The sequence below is a fragment of the Pristis pectinata genome, chromosome 16 (assembly GCF_009764475.1).
Source record: "Pristis pectinata isolate sPriPec2 chromosome 16, sPriPec2.1.pri, whole genome shotgun sequence".
In the NCBI taxonomy this organism is placed as follows: Eukaryota; Metazoa; Chordata; class Chondrichthyes; order Rhinopristiformes; family Pristidae; genus Pristis; species Pristis pectinata.
In genome coordinates this window covers 3,897,590-3,923,674 of record NC_067420.1, presented here as the reverse complement: position 1 = coordinate 3,923,674, position 26,085 = coordinate 3,897,590, and the positions used below count along the sequence as shown (strand labels likewise).

General features: G+C 45.2%; 1 protein-coding gene across 2 annotated transcripts; it reads left to right on the top strand.

The window, feature by feature from the left end:
* The first annotated feature begins 1,125 nt into the window (after nucleotides 1–1,125).
* On the top strand, nucleotides 1,126–25,531 carry wfdc2 (WAP four-disulfide core domain 2). Of its 2 annotated transcripts, none has more exons than XM_052031445.1 (4): nucleotides 1,126–1,274; nucleotides 16,139–16,276; nucleotides 20,558–20,695; nucleotides 24,907–25,531. In XM_052031445.1, the coding sequence occupies exons 1-4, from the start codon at nucleotides 1,175–1,177 to the stop codon at nucleotides 25,038–25,040; spliced, it is 510 nt and encodes a 169-aa protein (XP_051887405.1). In that variant the 5' UTR covers nucleotides 1,126–1,174; the 3' UTR covers nucleotides 25,041–25,531. The 2 variants fall into 2 exon arrangements, with proteins under 2 accessions (XP_051887405.1, XP_051887404.1); XM_052031444.1 differs by having other exon boundaries at nucleotides 16,136–16,276.
* Nucleotides 25,532–26,085: the final 554 nt, after the last annotated feature.

The following is a 26,085-nucleotide window of genomic DNA, read 5'->3' as shown; positions in this document are numbered from 1 at the left end:
AATCACTAGTTTAGCAACACAATGAACACTTCATGAAAATTGACTTTTTTTTTTGTCCTAATTGAGTTTTCTTGTGAAAATTGTGTATAATTTATGTTTATGCTTTTCTTGTGAATGCTGCTTATATGATGCTATGTGCCTGTGATTGCCTGCCCATCTTCCATGCTTACGTGCACGCGCGGGTGTGTACCCTGGCTGAGTTCCGCGCTCGGTGGGCCCCTCAGGGGATCGCGTGGGTCGTGGACGGTACAAATGCGATCCTCATTTGAAGTGTTGCGTGTTGCGTTAGCAGGTGTAGTGTTGCGTGTGTGTTTCGTTAGTATTAGTTTGCATTCTCTACTGTAGTTCTATCATTGCTTAGTTTTTTCTTTTCTGTATTAGATGTAGTGTATTGACACCGGTTGTCTTTTTGTAGTGCTTTTAGCGAATAAATGTTTATATAAAAAAAATGTGCCTGTGCTGCTGCTGCAAGTAAGTTTTTCATTGTACCTGTGCACACATGGACTTGTGCAGATGACAATAAACCCGACTTTGACTTTGAGACCTCCCGCCAGGACTCACCTGCATCTACCGTCCTGGAAGAACAGGTTTCCCTATTGTCCTAGAGAGAGTCACTCCCCCCAACAGCCCACTCCCACTACAGCCACTCTTAGCAGAATTTGTATTTATAATCCACTGTTCTGGTCCCCCCCAGTTTGTGGAAATATTTCCCTGATATCTACTCTGTCAAACCCTTAACCATTTTCAAATTATTCCTTAGCTTTCTCTTTTCTGGAGAAAAGAGCCCCAGCCTGTTCAAGCTATCTTGGCAAGCAGAACCTCTTAGTTCCAGGATTTTCATTGTAAATGTTTTTGTACCTTTTCTGCTGCCAAGAATGGTTATTCTTAAAGTTACTGCATACAGAAACTTAACCAAACACATGACTGTGTATTCTGAAGCTGTACTGGCAGCACTAGGACCCCGAGGGATGCAGTTAAATTAGAAACAGATTTATGTCCTAACTGGCATAAAGCTTCTGCCCGGACATTATGTATAAAATGCAAGTCTGGGTCCCAGGCTGAATATTTGAAATACTTGAGGTAATGAGATCTGCCCTCACCAGTCTGGTTACAGACGTGTTTCACTCCCTGTGTCTCCGCTGTCTCACTTAGTGCTGCTCCTTCATCCCCGGACATGAGGACATGGTCCCCCTACCGCCTCGCCCTGGCCCTCACCCTTGCCACTGTCCTGCTGTGGCTGGGTTCAACCTCAGCCCAAGGACACAACTCCACGGGTGAGTTCAGCACTCCTTTCATGTCTCAAACGTTCTTATTGCACTCCAGTTGTAGTGAGAAACTCAGTACATGTAAATTCCTTTCACCTTCAGCAGGCAGCCAAATGCTGCCGGCTTGTGTGAGTCTCCAACTTCAGCTGATGGTCATAGTCCAGATCTCACTTCTAGACTATGACTATCAGCTCAACATTCCTGTCTGCTTTACCCTCTCTCTCTTGGCTTGATTCACTCTCTCTTGTCCACCACCTTCACTCTCTGTCTTCTGTCTGCTTATCTCTGTCTCTCCTGTCCACTTCACTCTCTCTCCCTTCTGTCCAGCTATCTCTCTCTCTAGAGAAACAAAGATACTGGAATCTGGATGAAAAACACTATGATGCTGGAGGAACTCAGCAGGCCAGGCAGCATCCGTGGAGAAAAGCAGGCGGTCAACATTTCGGGTCAGGACCCTTCTTCAGGACTGAAGATAGGAAAAGGGGAAGCCCGATATATAGGAGGGAAAAGCAGAGCAGTGATAGGTGGACAGAAGAGGGGAGGCGGGGTGGGCACAGGGTGGTGATAGGTAGATGCAGGTAAGAGATAGTGATGGGCAGGTGCGAGGGAGGAGGGGAGAGCAGATCCACCGGGGGATGGGTCAAAGGTAGGGAGAGAGAGGAAAAGAAAGAAAAAAGAGGAAAAAAGGCGGTAGAAAAAAGAGAGAGGCTGGGAAAGGGAAGAAGAGAAGAAGCGTGGTGGTGGTGGGGGGGGTTTTGTGGGGAAGGTGGGGGGGGGGGATTACTTAAAGTGGGAGAATTCAATGTTCATGCTGTTAGGCTGCAAGGTTCCCAGTCAGAAAACGAGGTGCTGTTCCTCCAGTTTGCGCTTGGACTTCTCCTGGCATTGGAGGAGGCCAAGGACTGACATATCAGTGATAGTGTGGGAGGGGGAGTGGAAGTGACCGGGAACAGGGAGATGCAGGTCACGGTTACGGACGGAGCGCAGGTGTTCTGTGAAACGGTCACCTAGTCTGCGTTTGGTCTCACCAATGTAGGGGAGGCCACACTTGGTGCACTGAAGGCAGTAGGTGATATTAAGGGAGGTGCAGGTGATTCTCTGTCTCACCTGAACGGATGCTGCCTGTGTCCCTGGATGGAAGTGATGGAGGTGGTGTAGGGGCAGGTGTTGCACCTAAGGTGGGGGCAGTGAAAAGTTCTCGGGGTGGGAGCGGGATAGGTGGGGGGGGGGGTGAGGAGTGAACTAGGGAGACGCAGAAAGAGTGGTCCCTGTGAAAGGCAGGAAGGGGTGTGGAGGGGAAGATATGCTTGGTAGTGGGATCCTGTTGGAGATGGTGGAAGTGGCGGAGAATGATGTGTTGGATATGTAGGCTGGTGGGATGAAATGTGAGGGCAAGGGGGACCCTATCCCTGTTGGGACTGGGAGGGGTGGGGGTGAGAGTGGAGGTGCGGGAAATGGCAGAGATGCGGGTGCGAGCTCTCTTTTGACCACAGTCGGGGGGAAGCTCCAGTTAGTAAAGAAGTTGGACATCTCGGATGTCCTGGAGTGGGAAGCCTCATCATGGGAGCAGATGCAGCGGAGGTGGAGAAATTGAGAAAAAGGGATCGCGTCCTTGCAAGAGACAGGGTGGGAGGAGCTGTAATCGAGGTAGCTGTGGGCGTCAGTGGGTTTGTAGAAGATGTCGGTGGATAAGGAATCTCCTGAGATGGAGATGAAAAGATCGAGGAAGGAGAGGGAGGTGTCAGAGATGGTCCAAGTGAATTGGAGAGCAGCATGAAAATTTGGGGCAAAATTTATGAAACTGTCGAGTTCTGCACAGGTGGCACCAATGCAGTCATCAATATAGCGGAGAAAGAGTTGGAGAAAGGTATATAGGGAATGGACGTCCATGGTGAAGATGAGGTTGTGCGTGCCGGAGAACTTAAGGCTATGGAAGTTGGAGAGCATGTGATGTGTCACTGACGTAGATGGGAAGGGATTGGACTGGGGTGATAGGATAGTGTCCGAGGACGCGAGCTCTGTGGGGCAAGAGCATGCGGAGACAATAGGTCTGCTGGGACTGTCCTTCTTGTGGATTTTAGGGAGGAGATAGAAGCGGGCAGTCCTAGGTTGTGGGACTGTCATGTTGGTAGCTGTGGGGGGGAGATCTCCCGAGGCGATGAGGTCAGTGATGGTGCGGGAGATAATGTCCTGGTGGTCCTTGGTGGTGTCATGGTTCAGGGGTAGGTAGGAGGAAGTGTCTGAGAGTTGGCATCTGGCCTCTGCAAGGTAGGGGCGTCTGGCCCCTACACCACCTCCATCACCTCCATCCAGGGACCCAGGCAGCATCCTTTCAGGTGAGACAGAGATTCACCTGCACCTCCCTTAATATCATCTACTGCGTTCAGTGCTCCATTTGTGGCCTCCTCTATATTGGTGAGACCAAACGCAGACTAGGTGATCCTTTCGCAGAACACCTGCGCTCTGTCCGTAATCACGATCTGCATCTCCCCGTTGCCGGTCACTTCAACTCCCCCTCCCACTCCGTCGCTGATATGTCAGTCCTCGGCCTCCTCCACTGCCAGGACAATTCCAAGTGCAAACTGGAGGAACAGCACCTCATTTTCCTTCTTGGAACCTTGCAGCCTAACGGCATGAACATCGAATTCTCCCACTTTAAGTAACACCCGCCCCCCGCTTCTCTTCCTCCCTTTCCGAGCCTATCTCTCTTTCTTCTACCCCCTTTTTTTCCTTTTTCCTTTTTTTCATTTCGTTTCCTCTCTCTCCGTACCTTTGACCCGTCCCCCGGTGGATCTGCTCTCCCCTCCTCCCCCGCACCTGCCCATCACTATCTCTTACCTGCATCTACCTATCACCACCCTGTGCCCACCCCGCCTCCCCTCTGTTGTCCACCCATCACTGCTCTGCTTTTCCCTCCTATATATCGGTCTTCCCCTTTTCCTATCTCCAGTCCTGAAGAAGGGTCCTGACCCGAAACGTTGACCGCCTGTTATTCTCCACGGACGCTGCCCGGCCTGCTGAGTTCCTCCAGCATCATCGTTTTTTTTTATCTATCTCTCTTTCTGTTTTACGCTCTCTCTCCTATCTGCCTGGCTCTCTCTCCAGACTTCTGTCTGTCTCACTCACTTCTTCCTGTCTGCCTCTTTTTCTCTTTGCTGTCTAATACACTCTCTCTTTCACATATTTAGAAATATAAGAACAGAAGCAAGCTATTCTGAGTCTGTTCCAATGTGCAATGAGCTCCTGGTTGATTTGTGAGCTAACCCCACCCATATCTGATGATACCTTTGATTAATTGATTACCTGTATCAATCACTGATTTAAGGTTGACATTAGTGGCATATGCTGAAGACAGTTCAAGTTCTTTCCTGCCCTCTGCATGTACAAATGTTCCCCGACTTTGCCCCTGAACACCTGGCTCTAGTGTTTTGGTCCTGCCCCCTACTGTTGGATTCCTCAACGAACAAGAATAGCCTTTCTCCATTGGCAATTTTTCATCCTGAAAATTTCAATCAAATAACTCAGTAACCTTCTATTTTCCATGGAATACAACTGAAGTTCTTGTAACCCTTGGAGTCCAGCTATCACTCTGCTAAATCCACACAGCACTCCCTGTGAGGCTGGAGGGGTGGTGCCCAGAGCTGTCCACTGCACTCCTAATGCGGTCTAACTCGGGGGCCATTGCCTATTTCCTCTCCTCCTGCCCCCCAACCTCTCTTTGTCCAGTCTACATCCATCACTGTCTCTGTTATTCATCCTCTTTCTTCCCTTCCTTTTTTTTATCAATGTCCCCTTTTTCCTGCCTCTCGAACTATCTTGATTAACTCTCTCTACAGCTCTTTTGCCTCATTCACATCTTTTTTCTGCCAACTTCTTTCTCTCTCTCTCTTTCTCTCTCTCTCCCTCTTTCTCTCTCTTCCTTTTCTGCCCATTTCTCTCTTCCTTTCCTCCCTACATCAATGCAGAAGTACGGGGAAAGTTTGCAACTGTTTGGTGATGCTCAACCAGCCTGCAGTTATAGACATCCTGAGCATTGCGATAATTCATAGACAGTCTACAGAAGCTCAGCATTATGTAGATAGGATGAAGAAGTAAGATAATACAGAGATATCACAGCTGAGCATTAGGCAGCACCCTCCGAGTGGTCCTATTCTGTCCTGTAACAGGGTCTGGGCCACCAGTTTGCTAGCACGTTGTAACAGCATCAATAAGAACACCAGTCACCAGCTTCTCTGGTAGCACCACATTCAATGCCTTCCACCATAGAACCATAGAAAACTACAGCACAGAAAACAGGCCATTCGGCCCTTCTAGTCTGTGCCAAAACATTATTCTGCTAGTCCCATTTACCTGCCCCCAGCCCATACTCCTCCAGACCTCTCTCGTTCATGTATCTATCCAATTTACTCTTAAAAGTTAAGAGCGAGCCCGCATTTACCACATCAGATGGCAGCTCGTTCCACACTCCCACCACTCTTTGAGTGAAGAAGTTCCCTCTAATGTTCCCCCTAAACTTTTCCCCTTTCACCCTAAAGCCATGTCCTCTCGTACTTATCTCCCCTAATCTAGGTGGAAAGAGCCTACTTGCATTAACTCTGTCTATGCCACTCATCATTTTGTAAACCTCTATCATATCTCCCCTCATTCTTCTTCGCTCCAAGGAATAAAGTCCTAACATGCTCAATCTTTCCCTGTAACTCAACTCCTGAAGACCCGGCAACGTTCTAGTAAATCTTCTCTGCACTCTTTCAATCTTACTGACATCCTTCCTGTAGCTCGGCGACCAGAACTGCACACAATATTCCAAATTTGGTCTCACCAATGACTTATACAACCTCACCAAAACATTCCAATCCTATACTCAATACTTTGATTTATAAATGCCAGGATGCCAAAAGCCTTTTTTACAACCCTGTCTACCTGTGACTCTACTTTCAGGGAATTATGTCTCTGAACTCCCAGATCCCTTTGTTCCTCCGCACTCCTCAGTGTCCTACCGTTTACTGTGTATGTCCTCCCTTGATTTGTCCTTCCAAAATGCAACACCTCACACTTGTCGGCATTAAATTCCATCAGCCATTTTCTGGACCATTTTTCCATTTGGTCCAAATCCCTCTGCAAGCTTTGAAAGCCTTCCTCGCTGTCCACAACACCTCCAATCTTAGTGTCATCCGCAAACTTACTAATCCAATTTACCACATTATCGGCTAGATCATTGATATTACCACAATGCTTACACTGCTAAAGTATCTTGTTTGTAAAGCCCATTAGGATGTCAAAGGTGCTATTTAAATGCATGTTATTTCTTTTTGCCTCATAGACAGAACATAGAGTACAGCACAGAAACAGGCCATTTAGCCCACGATGTAGTGCCGAACTAATTAAGTTAGTAATCAAATGCAAAACTAAACTAATCCCTTCTGCCTACACAATGTCCATATCCTTCCATTTCCTGCACACCCATGTGCCTATCTGAGAGCCTTTTGAACGCTCCCATCATATGTGTCTCCACCACCACCCCTGGCAGCACATTCCAGGCACCCACCACTCTCTGTGTAAAAACCTTGCCCTGCACATCTCCTTCGAATTTACCCCCTCCCACCTTAAATGCATGCCCTCTGGTATTAGACATTTCAACCCTGGGAGAAAGATACTGGCTGTCTACTCTATCTATGTCTCTCATAATCTTATAAACCTGTAACAAATCTCCCGTCAGCCTCCACTGCTCCAGAGAAAACAACCCAAGTTTGTCCAACCTCTCCTTATAGCACATGCCCTCTAATCCAGGCAGCATCCTGGTGAACCTCTTCTGCACCCTCTCCAAAGCCCTCACATCCTTCCTGTAATGGGGTGACCAGAGCTGAATGCAATACTCCAGATGCGGCCTAACTAGAGTTTTATAAAGCTACAACATAACTTCCTGGCTTGTGAACTCAATTCCTCGATGAATAAAGGAAAGCATTCCATGTGCCTTACCACCCTATCAAGCTGTGTAGCCACTTTCAGGGAGCTATGAACTTGTACCCCAAAATCCCTCTGCACATCAACACTGTTAAGGGCCCTGCCATTGACAGTGTACTGTCTCTTTACACTTGATCTCCCAAAGTGCAACAATTCACATTTGGCCACGTTAAACTCCATTTGCCATTTCTCGGCCCATATCTGCAACTGATCTATATCCCGCTGTATTCTTTGGCAATCATCCACACTATCCATAACACCACCAATCTGTATCATCTGCAAATTTATAAATCCACCCATCTACATTTTCATCCAGATCACTTATATACATCACAAACAGCAGAGGTCCCAGTATGGATCTCTGCAGAACACCACTAGTCACAGACCACCAGCAAGAATGTCCATTCGACCACTACCTTCTGTCTTCTACAGGCAAGCTAATTCTGAATCCAAACGGCCAATTCACCATGGATCCCCTGCACCTTAATCTTCTGGATGAGCCTACCATGAGGGACCTCGTCAAACACCTTACTAAAATCCATGTAGACAACATCCACAGCTTGACCTTCATCAATCTCATCGAAAAACTCAATCAAAGCCATGCTGATTGTCTCTAATTAGGCCGAGGTTTTCCAAATGGTCATAAATCCTATCCCTAAGAATCCTTTCCAGTAAATTCCTTACCACTGACGTGACACTCACCAGTCTATAGTTTCCAGGATTATCCCTATTTCCTTTCTTGAATAATGGAACAACATTAGCTACTCGCCAGTCCTCCGGGACCTTACCTGTGGCTAGAGAGGACATGAAGATATTGGTCAAGGCCCCAGCAATCTCATCTCTTGCCTCTCTCAATAACCTGGGGTATGTCCCATCAGGCCCTGGGGACTTATCCACCTTAATGTTCTTTAAGAGACCCAACATTACCTCCTTCTTTATCTTGAAATGCTCCAGTATATTAGCATGCTCCACACATCTCCCTGTCCTCCACATCCTTCTCCTTGGTAAATAATGATGCAAAGTACTCACTTAGGACCTCTCCCACATCCTCTGCCTCCAAGCACGTTCCCTCCTTTATCCTTGAGCGGTCCTACCCACTCCCTAGTTATCCTCTTGCACCTGATGTATGTATAGAATGCCTTGGGATTCTCTTTAATCCTACTTGCCAAGGACTTTCCACAGTCACTCCTGGCTCTCCTATTTCCCTACTTGAATTCTTTTCTGGTTTCTTTATAACCCTCAAGTGCTCTGTTTGATTTTCACAAGATCACAAGCTTCCAAAACCTTACATACGCTTCCTTTATCTTCTTGACCAAATTCACCACCTCTCTCGACATCCAAGGTTCCCCTACCTTACCATCCTTGTCCTTTCTTCTTACTGGAACATACCTGTCCTGTACTCTGTGCAGTTGGTCGTTAAACACCCTCCACATGTCAGATGTGGACTTGCCCAAAAGCAGCTGTTCCCAATTAACTCTCCCTAGTTCCTGCCTTATACCCTTGTAGTTTGCCCTGCTCCAATGTAATACTCTCCGGCAAGGTCCACACTTATCCTTATCTGTAACCATCTTAAAACTTAAGGAGTTGCAGTCACAGTTCCCTAACTGTTCTCCCACTGAAAGGTCAGTCATCTGATATATAGTAATCCCTTTGGAATAGGGATGGTGGAGGTGAGGTTCCTGATACCTACACCCTTTGCTTATAGCCAAGTCTTGTCATTGGCCTTTCCATTTAGCTTCAATGCTCCAATGATAGACCTGCACCTGAGCTGCAATAGGTTTTCAAGCTCCTTGATGTGTTCCTTTCAATGGTCAAATTAAAGTCAATGAAATCCACAAGGTGGCAGATTGAGAGCTCCCGCAGCTACCTCGGATTGGGGGTTTGTTGTCTCTCTGCATCTCACCTCGTCTCTGCCACACATGCCCCTACAGCACGATGGTTTGCTGTAACTTTATAATGAGCATCTGTTTCTGGCTTTGGCTTCAAGTCAACTGAGACTCAATTATAGCATGTGTTCAGACTCAACACAGCGTCTCATTTCAGTGGCACTGTGGGCAAATGTCAGCCTGGGGCCCAGAGAGAAGCCCACCCACTCTGACTGAACAAATGCAGGAAACAGTTGCAATTAGAGAAAATCATGACTTTATGAGAAATCGCTGAAAGGGCCCATTCAGCCTAGAAAATTGCAACCTGCGCATATGGAATCTGTCAGTGAAGAAAAATAGCAGTACCAGTGTATACATCAGAGAGCATTGGAACCAGGATAGAGCTAAAGGCTGGACTTGACCGATGCCTATTAAACATATATACTGGTTAACCTGATATTGACCCAGGCACTCCCTCCGCCCATCTGTTCCCGTTGAAGAGTCAGCTTGGTGGACTGCTGGATAGCCAGGTTTTTACTGCATCTTTTCTTCATGCGGGTGTTGCTGCCCTTGAACTGTGGCTTTCTGGGCCACTTCAGAGGGCAGTTAAGAGTCAATGACTTGGCCATGGGTCCAGAACCACACGTGGGCCAGACTCTGAAGGACACTGATAGGATTTTATGGTCACCATTACTGAAATGTTACAGAATATATCATGATACCTTTTTGGTATCTTTCAGAACATGTTGGTTTCAAGACACATACAGTTATCTATCAGAGAGTGTTGAAGTCAGAAATTATCAATGAGTATTGGTGTCAATAAAGCTACCTGTGCATAACAGAGGACACCAGAGAAGTATGAATATTGATATTTTTCCAGTATTCTGGTGTCAGGATAGATATCGTTTGATAGGATAGAATATAGGAACCTGTTGGAGTGTTGATCAGAGAGAGACTTTGCTCAGTGCTTATATTAACGGCGTTATGGATAGAATGGTGATTCAGTTGGCTTCACGCCTACTTCTGAATGGTGCTGGGTTAATTTGCTGTTCCTGAGACCTAAACTGCCCTTCAGTATTACCTCCTCCACTACTGAGAAGGTACTACATTGTCAGAAATGCTGCCCTTTGGATAGGCATAATTTTGTTTTTGTTTTCATGGAACACTGATGCACCAATCCCAGTATTTATTGCCCTGAATTAAGTGACTTGGGCCATTTCAGGGGACACTTAAGTCAACCATAATTACAGGTCTGGAGTCACATATAGATCAGACCTTCATTGATGGCATTAATGAAGCAGATGGGCTTTCACAACAACTGATCATTCATTAAATTGTGCCTACCAAGACTAATTAATTTTATTCGAGATTTATTTGATTGCCTGAATTCAAATTCCCCAATTGCTATAATGTGGATTTGAACTCACGCCTCCAGATTAGTGTTCCAGGCCTTGTGTTACCAGCCCAATAGCTTACTCATGACTGGCCCTGTGCTGAGGTCTGTTGGCTTAGGGTCCAGATTGTTGCCTTATTGTGCTTTTCTGTGAAGTTTTAGCTTTCTTTGCGCTTGCTTATATGTTTGCATAATCACCTGTTTGTCAGTAAACTTTTAGTAACTTGTAGTATATTTGTTTCTATATTTCTGCAGTTTCTTTGTCTGCAAAGCAGACGTGTGAATCAGTCACTGCTCACAGGTTTCTTATCTGGGACTGGTCTGACCGGTTTTGCAGTTTGAAAGGGGAGCATGTGCTCACCTTCCTTTGTTACCGATAGCGTCCTGTTACTCCTCATTACTGTTACGTCGCAGACCCTGTCTGACCTGTACTATGATGAACACCTAATAAAACAGCTGTAACCATAAGATTTTCACTTCATTCTTGACTTCCGAAGAACCTTCTGGACAACATCATCTCCAGATCTAACGGGTTCTACCTGCATTTCAGGTAGACAGTAAAGATTTTATGACATTATTTCAAAGAAGAGCAGGGGAGTTACTCCAACTGAAGGGGAATATTTATCCTTTACTCAACACAAATAATCTATCTATTAATGCCCTGCTGTTCACAGACATATGGTCTCAAATTGATTGTTGTGCTTCTTACCTTAGAACAGTGGCTACAAGAGGTACTTCACTGACTGTTGTGGATATTGTGAAAGATGTTATGTACATGGGAGTTTCTTATTTATCAGGGTTTTGGCGTCAGTACAGATATTGGCATTTGTATACAGAAAGCCAGTGTCAGGATAGATATCGCAATCAATGAGAGAGCAGTACAGATACTGGTAACGATCTCAGAGTGCTGGTGTCCTACCAATATCATTACACATTGCAGAGTTTGGGTGTCAGGATAAACAGGAATATCCTTGAGCCACAGTGGTACAGCTGGTACAGCAGCTGCCTTCCAGCTCAGGTGACCCAAGTTCAATGTGACTCATGACCATGTGAGTTTCCACTGGGTGCTCCGGTTTCCTCTCACATCCCAGGTTGATAAGTTTATTGACCACAGTAAAATGTCCCTAATGTGTAGGTGAGTGGTAGAATCTGGGGGAAGTCGATGGATATATGGGGAGAATAAAATGGGAGTAATGTAAGTGGATATTTGATGGTCGGTTCAAACTTGGTGGGCCGAAGGGCCTGTTTCCATGCTGTATGACCCCATGACAGTCTGGTCTCAATGTAGATATCAGCACCTATCAGGGATGGTTGGTATCACTAAATATTATTTTTACACACCTGAGGTTCGTGTTCATGGAGATATCACTATCTATTAGAGAGCACTGCTGTCAGGATTAGTAACCTTCACAGATTATTAGTGTCAATAAAGCTACCTGTACCTATCAGAGTATTGGTACCAGTACAAATGTGATCTATTAGAGATGTGTTTTCAGTGTAAATATCTTTATCAAGTAGGGAGTGCTAGTGTAATTTAGATTTCTCTCTGTTGCACCATTTAGACATCAGTGCTTCTCAAAGAGCAATGGTGTCACTATAGATGTCAGCATCTGTCAGTGTTATAATTGGTCTCAATACTTTTGGGAGACTGCCAGTGTCAGTATAGATATTTCCATCTTTCAGAGCTTGTCTCTATATAGTTATCACTATGTATCCGAGTGGCAGTTTCAGCACAGACACAGCTGTGTAACAGAGGATATCATTATCACTATAGACACCATGATTGTTCAGAGGGTGTCAGTGTCAGACTATACACCTATATACTGCCAGTATAACTTTCAGTATTTATTGAAGTGCATCAGTGTGGATTCAGAATTGGCTCGCTCATAGAACACAGAGGGTGGTGGTAGATGGAGCGTATGCTGCCAGGAGGTCAGTGACCAGTGGTGTTCCTCAGGGATCTGTTCTGGGACCCCTGCTCTTTGTGATCTTTATAAATGACTTGGATGAGGATGTGGAGGGGTGGGTTAGTAAGTTTGCTGATGATACAAAGGTTGGTGGTGTTGTGGATAGTGTAGAAGTTTGCTGTAGATTACAACAGGATATTGATAGAATGCAGAGCTGGGCTGAGAAGTGGCAGATGGAGTTCAACCCGGAAAAGTGTGAAGTGATATACTTTGGGAGATCGAATTGGAAGGCAGAATACAAGGTTAATGGCAGGACTCTTAACAGTGCAGAGGAACAGAGGGATCCAATGGTATCTGTTTAGAAATCAGTAACAATTGGAGAAACTATGTCAATGTGCATGTGGGTTATTGATTAGACAATTTGGCAAGTCAGTTCAGATATTACCTGAATTGGGTTGTGTAACAATATAGACATCATTATCCAAAGAAGCGTCAGTGTCAGTATGGGTAATGCATCTATCAGACATTTCGGAGTTAATAGTAATCACTCTAGCTGTTGGATTGTTTGGTGTTGGTATAGGCATCAATTGAAATGTGCTGATATCTACCAGGGAGCATATGAATATCAATATGTAGCAGTGTGTTAAGTACCAGTATGGTTATTAACGTTGAGAGTATTAATTCAAAATAAATCTGACTGGCAGTGTCAACGTATGTGTCATCATCTGTCTGAGATGGTTGGAATCATTAGAGATAATATCTGATGCATGAATACACATTTGTGTCTTACAGAGCGTGACTGATTAGAATTTATCATTCGATCAGTGACATTATTAACATCAGTATATAACAAAAGAGGCAGTGTCAGTCTAGATGTTGGCATTAATCAGGGGGATATTGGGTCATTACTGATACCAGTATTTATCAGAAAGTTGATATCACTATACTATCAATGTCTATCAGACAGTGTTGGTTCAATATAGATAATTACAACTAACTGGTGTCAGCCTTGCAAATCACAATAAAACCTGAAAATGCTGGAAAACACTCAGCAGATCAGGCGGCATCTGTGGAGAGAGATTCAGGTCAGTGAACTTTAATCAGAAATTGAAACTGTTAGACAGTTGGGCATGTCAATTTGGATGTCAAAATGGTCACAACAGCAGGTGTCACTTGCAGAGTGTTGGTATCATATCTGTATTCATCAGGAAATGTCAGTGTCACCATGACTATTACTCCTTTTGTAAATGACCGATTACCTATTTGACTGTGGTGCTGGCAACAGTGCTACCCTGCTCCCTCCCTCACACTGGCATCCAGCAGCCTCCTTCACATTGACGACAGCACCACCCTCTTCCATCCCTCACTGGCAACAACAGTACCCTCTTCCCTCCCTCCTTGACACTGGCAACAGTGCCATCCTCCTCCCTCCCTTACACAGGTCTACTGGGAAGCAGAGCAGCTCAGTCAACATGTGTTGTCCGTGGAGCTGGGGAGGGGCGAGCAGCACTCCCCTTGCCCATGCTGTGATGCGACCCAGTTATGCTCTGTTCCACAGCCACGGCCAGCAATGGGATTGCACAGCCTTGCCCTGTGGAGAGACCCTGTGGTCTGGAGCAGTGCTGCAAGAAGATCAACAAATAAGAAGGAATGTAGGGACATCAGTGCTTTCAGAAACAGTGTCCCAGTTAGAACATAAAACACTACAGCACAGTACAGGCCCTTCGGCCCACAATGTTGTGCCGACATCTTATCCTGCTCTAAGATCTATCTAACCCTTCCCTCCCACATAGCCCTTCATTTAAACCATAGAACCATAGAACAATACAGCACAATACAGGCCCTTCAGCCCACCATGTTGTGCCGACCCTCAAACCACGCCTAAGACTAACTAACCCCTTCCTCCCACATATCCCTCTATTTTAAATTCCTCCATATGCTTACCTAACAATCTCTTGAACTTGACCAACATACCTGCCTCCACCACCACCCCAGGCAGCGCATTCCATGCACCAGCCATTCTCTGAGTGAAAAACCTCCCTCTGATATCTCCCTTGAACTTCCCACCCATTACCTTAAAGCCATGCCCTCTTGTATTGAGCATTGGTGCCCTGGGAAAGAGGCACTATCTATCTCTATCTAGACTCTATCTATTCTTCTTAATATTTTGTACACCTTTATCATGTCTCCCCTCATCCTCCTCCTCTCCAATGAGTAAAGCCCTAGCTCCTTTAGTTTCTCCTCATAATCCATACTCTCTAATCCAGGCAGCATCCTGGTAAATCTCCTCTGCACCCTTTCCAACGCCTCCACATCCTTCCTATAATGAGGCGACCAGAACTGGTCACAGAGTGTGGTCTAACCAGAGTTTTGTAAAGCTGCATCATTACTTCGCGGCTCTTAAACTCGATCCCATGACTTATGAAAGCTATTGGGACACTTTAACTCAGGGAGTGTCCCCCATGCTGTCTGGGGTGCTCCTTGTTTAACTGCAAGTGAAAACTGAAGACTGTGGGTTATAATCCTTTGCTCAGGTTTCTGCTGGAAAGAAAACAATGAGCAGTGTGCATCTGGATATCACCACATGCAGGAAATGGGTTGGGGGTATGACTTCTGTGCTGGATGCATTGTACCCTGAAATCCTGTCCAATTTTCCGATAGGTGAGACTGACAGGAAATGGGCACAAACATTTCAAAACATCTGTGATTTACACATAAAAGAACAAACAGGGACAAATTTGGAGGCAGGTGCCTTCAGTTTGCAGACCCCCTCAACTAAACTTCAGTTTCCACTCAGCTGCCGTGCCCCTGTGCTGAAAGCAAATCTAGTGACACAAGATCCCACAAATATCTACAGTGACTGTGTACATTTCAAGACTGCACAAAGGTAAATATATAGCAGCTGATCCCACTGAATCCATCCATAAATATTTCAGTCAGATAGTAATGGGACACAGGGTCCTGGGCTGGAACAGTAGCCTCCAAAATCTGGACCTTTAGTCAGACGGAGAAGTGAAAACAGATTAAAAAACACTCAAGTGTACCAATTCACCTCAACATTGCCCACTCTGGTTTTACCACAGCTGGACTTCCTGTCAGTGACTAACCTGTTCCCGACACAAAGGTCCTTGTTTTAATATTATAATGAGGCTGCTTCTCTTTAGGTCTGCCAACTGCGAGACTCTGTCCCTGTCAGGCCTTACGCAGTTTGTCAAGGGTCATGAATTCTTCCCACTCTGGAGGCTTGGGGACATTACCTTGGCTGATACTCTGAGGGGATGCTGCCCTGTCAGAGGACCCTCACTTCCCATGCCTCTTCAGTTGGACATGATAATGCTGCTATTAACAAAAACAAAGAAGTTCTCTCCAGTGTCCTGGAATGATATTTGTTTCTAATAAACATCACAAGTGCAGATTTTCTTGTTAACTCAGCGCAATTCATGTGAAATTCTGCTGCTGTTCCCTACCCTGCAACAATGCATGTCAATGAGTTTCAATGAGTGCAAGATGTTTTGGGATGTCCCAAGATCATGTGGGATGCCACTGAATTGGAAAGCTTCACTTGCTTCTTTTCCTGACCCTTTGACGTCTCAGACTCAGACTGTGGTCCACTAAAGGTCGTGTGCTTATGGTCCCTGCGATTTCCAGTTCTCATTGGTTAAGCTAAATCTTTCATGATTACTTTACATCTGTCTGTGATGCAAAGTATATGTGGAGAATGACCAGAGTGTGTTTTGTGTCCAGCAGTGGTTAAATCTGGACGGTGTCCACGGAGGTTGGTGGTTGCGGTGACAAAACGCGGATGCAGGTGTGACGAGGATTGCCCTGGCGCAGACAAGTGCTGTGTGTTTGATTGTGGTGCAGTCTGTGTACCACCAGCATTCCGTAAGTAGCTCTCACCTCACTTATATGAGAACATGCCTGGTCTTCATAACTCACAAAAAATAGCTTAACACTTTGGAAAACATCTTGGATAAAGTCATAGAAAACACCTGGTGAACACACTTGGGGAAGACAGCAGAAGCAACAGGCCACTTCACTTCATTCCCTTCAGAACTAAAATCTATCCCTCTCTGCCTTGGATATATTTGGTGACTGAACTGCAACAGCGCTCTTGGGTACAGAATTCCAGAAATTCACTCTCCTTTCGATGAAGATATTCCTCCTTAACTCAATCCTGAATGGCCAATATCTTATTTTGAGTCCGAGACTCCCGTTTTCAGACACCGCAGGTAGGGGGAACATCAATCTTACATCTCCTCTGTCAAGCCATGTTAGTGTTTTGTATTTTTCTATGAGATGATCTCTCAGTCTTCTAAAAACCAGAAAGTATGGGCCAAACCTCATCTCAAAGAAAATTCATCCATCCCAGTACAAGCCTGGTGTGTCCCTCCACCAGCAGTATATCTTTCCTTTGACAGGGAGAGCAGACTTGTACACAATAATCCAGATACGGCCTCACCAAACCTCTATGTAAACTTCTTTATTCTGGTACTCAAATCCTCTTGCAATAAAGGCTAACATATTGTTTGCTTTCCTAATTGCTTACCGTTCCTTCATATTAACTTGCAGTGATTCATGTACAAGGCCACCCAGGTCCTCTGAACACCTGCACCTTTCAATCTTAAAATCACATCTGCGAACACACCTGGAGTTTACATCTCAGAACCAACCAATGGATCACATTTAGGAACACAGAAGACACCATTGCTGAACATTCCTAGGCTGCTCATCGCAGAATGCACCAGGGATCATATCAGAGCACAGCCTAACCCTAAGGTGCTCCTCCACAGTTGCTGTGAAAATTAGTATTTTGCCGTGATCAAATTGATAATGAAGAATAGTGTGTAAATCAAAGCAACGATAGCCTGGAAGATCTATGGGGCCGAGTTATCTTGTATGGTAATGTCCTGCATGCACATAACCTTTCATGAATATTTGCTGTCAGGCAGCTTTGGTTCACCTGGTCCACACTAATATGGGCACAGTTTGGGACATCTTACTTGCCAAGGAACATTAGACCTGCCAGCTCTGCATACAGATCCTGGTACATGGGCAGTGGACATTGTGTATCATCCACTGCTCTGTTCAGAACAACCTTGTAATCACCAGAGAGACAAACAGGCTTGTCAGACTCTGGAATTACATCTACTGGTGTCCCCAAGCCCCTCTGCTCACATTCACCAGCACTCCGTGGCATCCCATCTTCAGATTAAATCTTAAGAGCACAGAGCACTGGTCTAGGTCTGTAACGTATCGATATTACATGCTACTGAATGCAATCAAGGGCCCTATGCTCTGCCATGCCGTTACGGGAATCCATGAATAACTCCATATATTGCATTAGAATCCTGTCCAGACTACATTTCTGTATCCGGTTGAGCTGAAGTGTCTTCAGCCAACCTCCATCCAGCAGCTTTAGTCTCCAGGTGTAGTTTGCCATGATCATTGGCAACTGGAGTTCCTGACCTTTATGAAGAGCAGATCCCATTGCCTGCTACAGCATAGACCTGGATATATGTGTCTTGCCATGCAGTTGCTGGCTAATGGTTGTTCTGAGTCTGAGACTGCACGTGTCTCACCCCATAACAGAGCAATATGCTAATACATCCATAGACACTTCCAGTGGGATGTTTGCTGATGATTGCACAATGTTCAAATCCATTGGCAAATCCTCACCAAATGAACCAGCCTGTGCCTGCATGTGGCAAGACCTGAACAACATTCAGGCATGGGCTGATAAGTGGCAAGTAATATTCATGCCACAAAGGTGACAGGCATCGGTCAACGAGAGAGAGTCTGATCACCACCGTGACGTTCCATGGCATTATCATCACCGTGTCCCCCATCATTAATATCCTGGGGGGGCAGAGGGGTGGGTCACCACTGACTGGAAGCTCGACCAGACCAGCCACGTAAACGCCATGGCTACAAAAGTGGTTCAGACGCTGAACATCTTGCAGCAAGTGATTCACTTTCTGACATCTTTCCACTACCGGCAAGGTGCGATCAGGAGCGCGATGACTCTCTACTTGACATGGTTCAAGAGAGCAGCTCATCATCAAATAGGGATGGTCTGGCCAGTGGAGCCTGGATTACAAAAACTGAACAAATAAAAAAATTGCTGCAGCTGTCCACTTGCACGCAGCATGGACACCCTTATCCTGCAGTGAAAGGCATTCCCATGCCTTCTTCAATGTCTTTTCCAAAACAATGGCAATCTTGCATGCATCATCGAATGTGAGCTCCAGTGCAGTCAAAAGTTTAGCCTGAACCCACTTTCCTGTAAATCTACAGACAAACCAATCGGTCAGCACATGGTCCAGGAACACCTTGAAATTCCAGTGCCATGACCTTTTTTACTCAATGATGTATACTCCAATTGCTTCACCAGGCTTCTGACAACAGTTACCGAATTCATAGTTTTCAAAAGTTTCTGAGGATGCTGGATTAGTCATATAATATTTCAACACCCTCATTGGATGGAACATGTCCTAAAGGGCGCTAATTAGTTAGACCTGTGTGGGTATCACATCCTGTCTTTACAAAAGGAATAGCGTTCTTCTGCCAGCAAATGGTTTCGTGAATGTTCATTATCATTTCCTCCTGTTCCTTCTTTGCTCCTTTCTTGTTAACATGGAAAAACATTTCCATTCACTCCAAATAATTACTATGCCTCCTATGTTTTGTGATAGCTATTCCATCTTCTAACATATTCAGCAGGAATCTGGTCTGTCTTTTCCCCAGTCTCTGCTTGTATTCACAGTTGGCCAGGCGCATGGGATGATGACCCCCTTTGGAGGCCTGTTTTATTCATGAAGTTCCCAAACTCACTCAGCCTCAATTCTCATAGACTCGTTTCTACAACCTTACATCTCACCCTCATTGCAACAAACAATCTGCTGGAGGAAATCAGTGGGTCGAGCAGCATCTGTGGGAGGAAAGGAATTGTCGACGTTTTGGATCGAAAACCCTGCATCAGATTCCAGCACCCGTAGTTTCTTGTGTCTCCATCTCATCCTCATTGCCAGTTTCCCTGACTCATTAGGTTTTTGATTCGTGAAACACTAGGACCTTAACTTATGAGACATTAGGTCCTCTACTTGTCCCACATTAGCCCCTCTAGCTTGAAACATACAAGCTTATGAGGGGCTTTTGCTGGGTGGATGCGAAGAGGATGTTTCGTCTTGTGGGAAAATCTAGAATTAAGGACTTGAGCTTTTCAGTAACACCTGATAATTCTGAAGCAGTGCAGTGTTACACGTGGGAGCTCAGCAATGCTATGTTTTAAAGCACGTTGCAGAATATCACAAGCTTTTGAGATCTTTTTGAAACAACTTTAGGGACACATGCAACAATGTTTTAATGCTCAAACAATGACACAGATAAAATTCTTGGCCTTGTGCTGCCACATCAATAACATCTCCCCTTCAGGCAGTTCCCCCCTTTTCCTGAAGATACTATGGAGCTTGCCTTCAGTGGGAGGTGCCACAGACCCTGTGCTTGTATGACCACAGGCCCCGTTGTCTAGCAATATCAAATCCCTGCTGGAGATTCAGTTCCTTCTCACTGAGCTTGCCCCCTTGAGTATGCACATCACAGACTTCAGAAACATTGCCTCCAAACTCGTACCATGCTTGCAGTGCCCAACGATCCATTTCAAACTAGTCCTGGAGTCTGTGACAGGTTCATAGAAACATAGAAACATCTGGATGTTGAGTCCAGCTGTTGCATCTGTACCTGAACTGAGAGAGGGGGTTGCTGGCCATTAATTGGAGATCTGGGTCATTATTATTTCCTCAAAGTTTGGCAAGAGCATTATATTAAAACTTGGGTGATCCTTTGGGACCAGAGATTGAACTGCTTACACACAATCTGTATTTAAGGTGCACCTTTAACTTGGTAAAACAAACCCAATGGAGAAGCAACATGCCTGAAACTAACAGATATAGACTCTCAGACAAGAAGGCATGAGCTAGGATCAAAGTAAGGAGAGGAGTTGAGCGAGCGTTTGATGCTTTCTTCTGTTTCTATGCCCTTGAGACAAGGAGCATCAGACCAAGGAGTGTTCAGGCCAAATTATGTCACTGAATATTGTGAGAGTGGATTAATGTTGTATTTCACAATCTGATCCAGTTCTAACTGCAGTGTGTCTGATTTCTGTAGGTAAGCCTGGGATCTGTCCTCGGAGACACAGAGGAGCTGGAGTATGTGCTGAATATTGTACAGATGACAGTGACTGCCCAGAGGATGAGAAATGCTGCAGCAATGGATGTGGCCATGCATGTACCTCTCCCCAACAAGGTAGAACACACTCGTAACAAGTTATACTAAGAGCATAACATATAGAAGCAGGAGTGGGATGATCTCATCTGAATCACTGATACAGATTGTGAACAGCTGGGGCCCCAGATCCTATCCCCATGGCATCCCATTGTCACAGTCCCAACCAAAAATGACCCATTTATTCCTACTACTTGTTTTTTCACCCTTTAATCAATCCTCAGTCTATACCAGTATATTTCTCCCAATACCCTTAACTTGTTTATTAAGCTTGAGTGGCACCGTATTGAAGGCCTTCTGAAAATCCAAACACACCACATCCACTGGTTTACTCTCCTATTCTGCTTGTTACGACTTAATAAACTCGAACAGTTTTGTCAAACATGGTTTCCCTTCATAAGCCCATGTTGGCTGTACCCAATCTTATTATTTTCTAAGAGCCCTGTCACCACTTCCTTAACAATATATTCCAGTATTATATTAGTTTAATTTCCTCATTCCCAAATATAATTTCTCCTCAGTCTCAGGGATTCACCTTAACTGTAGATAATCTGTAGAAGCTATGCCAGCTGCTTTTATGTTTCTGCCTAGCCTACACTGATATTCGACTTCCCCTTTCCTTATGAATGCTTTACTCCTGCTGTGGTGAATTCTGAAATTTTCCCAAACCACAGGTTTTTTGGCAATGTTATAAGCCTTTTCCTTCCAATCTCTAATGGTTCCTGGTAACCACATCTGGGCCACTTTTCCTGTCATACCTTTCAATGTAGTTTCCCAATCTAACAAAGACAATTAAAGCTTATGCATTCCTAATGTGCTTTATTCAAATTTATGACAGATTTCAGATTGAAATAAATCACTTTCAATTTGTATAAAATTATATTTATAATATTATAATTAAGGTGGATGAACTCAGAGCGTGGATTAGCTCTGGGGACTGGGATGTTATAGCCATTACAGAAATATGGCTGAGAGAAGGGCAGGACTAACAGCTCAATGTTCCAGGATACAACTGCTACAGGCATGACAGAGGTACCTGTAACTGAGGAGGGGGTGTTGCCTTTTTGATAAGGGAGGACATGACAGCAGTACTTAGAGATGACATTCTTGGAGAATTGTCCAGTGAGGCCGTATGGGTAGAACTGAGGAACAAGAAGGGGAGCTTCACTCTATTGGGGCTGTATTATAGACCCCCCCCCATAGCCAGTGGGAACTTGAGGAGCAGGTGTATAGAGAACTTGCTCATAGTTGTAAGAATAACAGGGCTGTATTAGTGGGAGATCTTAATTTCCCCAGTATTGGCTGGGCCACACAGAGTGTTAAGGGCCTGGAAGGAGTGGAATTTGTGAAATGTGTCCCAGAAAGTTTCCTGAGTCAATATATAGATGGACCTACTCGGGAGGGTGCAATACTGGACCTCCTGTTGGGGAAGGAGGCAGGGCAAGTAACAGAGGTGGTAGTCAGGAGCCCTTTGGCTCCAGTGACCATAATTCTACGAGTTTTAAGATAGTGGTGGAAAAAGATAGGACAGGTCCACAGGTTAGGGTCCTAACTGTAGCAGGGCTAACTTTGAGGGAATTAGGCAAGATCTAGCAGAGAGTGGTTGGGTGAGCCTGTTTGAAGGAAAGGATGAATGGCAAGTGGGAGGCTTTAAAGAGTGTGATGTCAAGAGTCCAGGAGCAGCACGTTCCTGTCAGGGTGAAGGGTAAACCTGGCAAGTCTTACCCTTGGTTGACAAGAGATATTGAGGATCTGGTCAAGAAAAAGAAGGAAGCATACATTGGGTTTAGGAGGTCAGGGATGAGTGAATTCCTTGAAGACTATAAAAAGATTATTAATACTCTTAAAAGGGAAATCAGGAGGGTAAAGAGAGGGTATGAGATGGATCTGGCAGGTAAGGTTAAGGAAAATCCCAAGAGGTTCTATAGCTATATAAAGAGTAAAAGGGTGGCTAGGGAGAGAGTGGGTCCCCTTAGAGATCAGCAGGGCCACCTGTCTCGAGCCACAGAAGATGGGTGGGATTTTTAATGAATATTTCTCCTCGGTGTTTACTGAGGAGAAAATCATGGTTGTTCAAGAGGTAAGGGAAACAAGTGGAGATGTTTTAGAGAACATTCATATTACCAGGGAGGAGATACTTGCAGATTTACAGCACATTAAGGTGGATAAATCCCCAGGGCCTGACCGAGTACTTCCTCGGACCTTGTGGGAGGCTAGAGAAGACATTGCAGAGACCCTTGTGGAGATATCTGCTTCATCGTTAGCCATTGGTGACGTCCCCAAAGACTGGAAGATGGCTGACGTCATTCCGTTGTTTAAGAAGGATAGCCAGGACAAGCCAGGGAACTACAGGCCGGTCAGCCTGACTTCAATGGTGGGGAAGTTACTGAAGGGAATTCTGAGGGACAGGATCTACCAGCATTTGGATAGACAGAGTCTGGTTAGGAGGAGTTTAGTGTGGCATTGTGTGTGGGAAGTCATGTTTGACGAATCTTTTAGACTTCTTTGAAGAGATAACTAAAAGGGTAGATAAAGGTAAGGTAGTGGATGTTATCTATTTGGACTTTAGCAAGGCCTTCAACAAGGTCCCACATGGCAGGCTGATCTGGAAGGTTAGGTCCCATGGAATCCAGGGAGAGCTAGTTGGGTGGATTCAAAATTGGCTTGGAGACAGGAAGCAGAGGGCGGTAGTTGAAGGTTGTTTCTTGAAATGGAGACCAGTGACTAGTGGTGTGCTGCAAGGGTGAGTCTCGGGACCCTTGTTATTCATTATTTATATAAATGATTTGGATGTGAATACACAAGGCTTGATCAGCAAGTTTGCAGATGACATGAAATTAGGTGTTGTTGATAGTGAAGAAGGTTACTGTAGATTACAGGGGGATCTTGATCAGTTAGGGAACTGAGCCGAGGAGTGGCAAATGGATTTCAATACAGCCAAGTGTGAGGTGATGCATTTTGGAAAGTCAAACCAGAGTAGGACTTATACTATGAACGGTAGGGCACTAGGGAGTGCAATGGAACAGAGGGACCTAGGAGTACAAGGGCATAGTTCGTTGAAAGCAGCGTCACAGGTAGACAAGGTGGTGAATGCAGGTACAGAAGTATCATTTAAGGAGCACTTGGATAGGTACATGGGGAGGGGAGGGGCCTGAAGGGATATGGACCAAACACAGGAAGTTGGGACTAGCTAGGTGGCCAATGTGGTTGGCATGGACTGGTTGGGCTGAAGGGCCTCTATCCGTGCTGTATTGCTCTATGACTCTATGTTATGATTCCTGTTTCCTAAAGGCCCCTTAATTACCAGAACAATTAACCCTTCCTCTTTGAACAGTATCAGTGGAACTGTGGAGGGTCAATGCACAGAACTCCATGGTGAGTCCAGAGTCAGAGTGGATTCAGGAAACTGCAGCGATCTGCTGACCACAACTTCATGACTTTCTTTAATTTTTCAGGACAGTCGTCGTTAGCAAGGTCAGCGTTTATTGCCCATCCCTTAATTACCCTCAAAAAAGTGGAGTAGAGCTGCCTTCTTAAATACAGCACAGTCCTTCTGGTGAAGGAGCTCCCCTAATGCTGTTGGGGAGAGAGGTCCAGGATTTAGACCCAGTGACGACGAAGGACTGGCGATATGTTTCCAAGACAGGATAATGTGTGACTGGAAGGGAATCTGCAGGTCGTGGTGCTCTGAGACACCTGCTGCCTTTGCCCTTCTAGGTGGTAGAGCTTGTGGGTTTGAGAGGTGCCAGCAGTGTGGCCAATGCAAGTCACTGGGGTGCATTTGGCAGATGGTGCACACTGCAGCCACTCTGCACTGGTGGTGGAGGGAGTGAATGCTTGCGGCACATTCATGTGGAAATCCTGAACTTGCTTACAATTATACAGGGAATTGCTTGCAGCTGTCTGGGTAAATACTAACATTTCCCCACAAAATCTGAACTATTGGTTATTCATGGTTATGTATACCCATTAACTTTACTATTAGTTTTTTTTTCAGGACAATAGTCACTTACAATATTAAATCCTCTGGGTGGTGTTCCGATCAATAAGTAAACCTTTAAATAATAATGCGGATTGACCAAAAATAACCTGATTTTTTATGTTTCGTACTGACTCCGTTGTGTGCGTGCCTTGCCCCTGAAATGTTCTGGAGTGCAAGCAAGTGCCTGCTATTACTTTTACATGCATTTGTGGCCTCAGTTCCTGATGTGGTGTTGGTTGTGTTTACACAGTGAAACCAGGGAGGTGCTCCTTGCCCCGAGGAACTAAGATGTGCGCTGAGTTCTGTCAACATGATGGAGACTGTCCTCAGGAGCAGAAATGCTGCAAAACAACCTGCGGGCATGCCTGTGCTGAGCCATGTTAATGCCTCGCCACATGTATTTTCATGCCTCGTCAATGTTGCTAAGAAGTCTGTTTGTGCCATATTCTAGCCATTAATGCCTGATTAGTAATCTATTACTGCGCTTTTAAGTTCTATTACTGCCCTGCTACAACTCCATTAGTGCCCAATTACTGCCATGTTTGTGGCCTACTATTGCCCTGCAAGTGGTCCAACAGTGCTGTTTGTGCTCCATTAGGACCCTACTAAAGCTGTAAGTGCCTCCTCATTCTGTTAGACCCCTGTGATCACACTGAATGATACTTGCTGGAGTCCTACTGGAGTTTTGCTGTAGATCTGGTGGAGATCTGCTGGAGTCAGAAAAGGATCCTGCCGGAGTCCTGCTGTAACGCCACCAAGTCATAGCGTTCTCCTGGAGCGCTGAATGAACTCACCAATGTCATCCCATTGTTGGATGTTCACAGCCCAGACTACTTCCTGCTTCATAGAACAGAAACCGCTGACAGTCGTGGACACATCTGGAACTGTTTAATCAAAAGTAATAAATCTTTTATTTGCATAAATAAGTCTTTGTGTTTTTTTGCCTCAATAATTCTCCTGTGAAGCTCATTAGAACAATATTTCTAGGAAAAAAGGCATGATATAAATTTTTGCATTTCCTTTTGGCACAGGAGGCCATTTGGCCCATCAGGTCAATGTTGGCTCTCAGGTCAAGCACATCAGATAAGATATGATATCTTTTTATTAGTCACATATACATCAAAACACACAGTGAAACGCATCGTTTGCGTAGAGTGTTCTGGGGGCAGCCCACGAGTGTTGCCACGCTTCCGGTGCCAACATAACATGCCCACAACTTCTTAACCTGTACATCTTTGGAATGTGGGAGGAAACCAGAACATCCGGAGGAAACCCACGCAGACATGGGGAGAACATACAAACTCCTTACAGACAGTGACTGGAATTGAACCCGGGTCACTGGCGCTATAAAACGTTACGCTAACCGCTACACTACCGTGCCTGCCCATCCGTCCCATATTCCCAATAGAAGAGTTTGTTATTGAAAAGT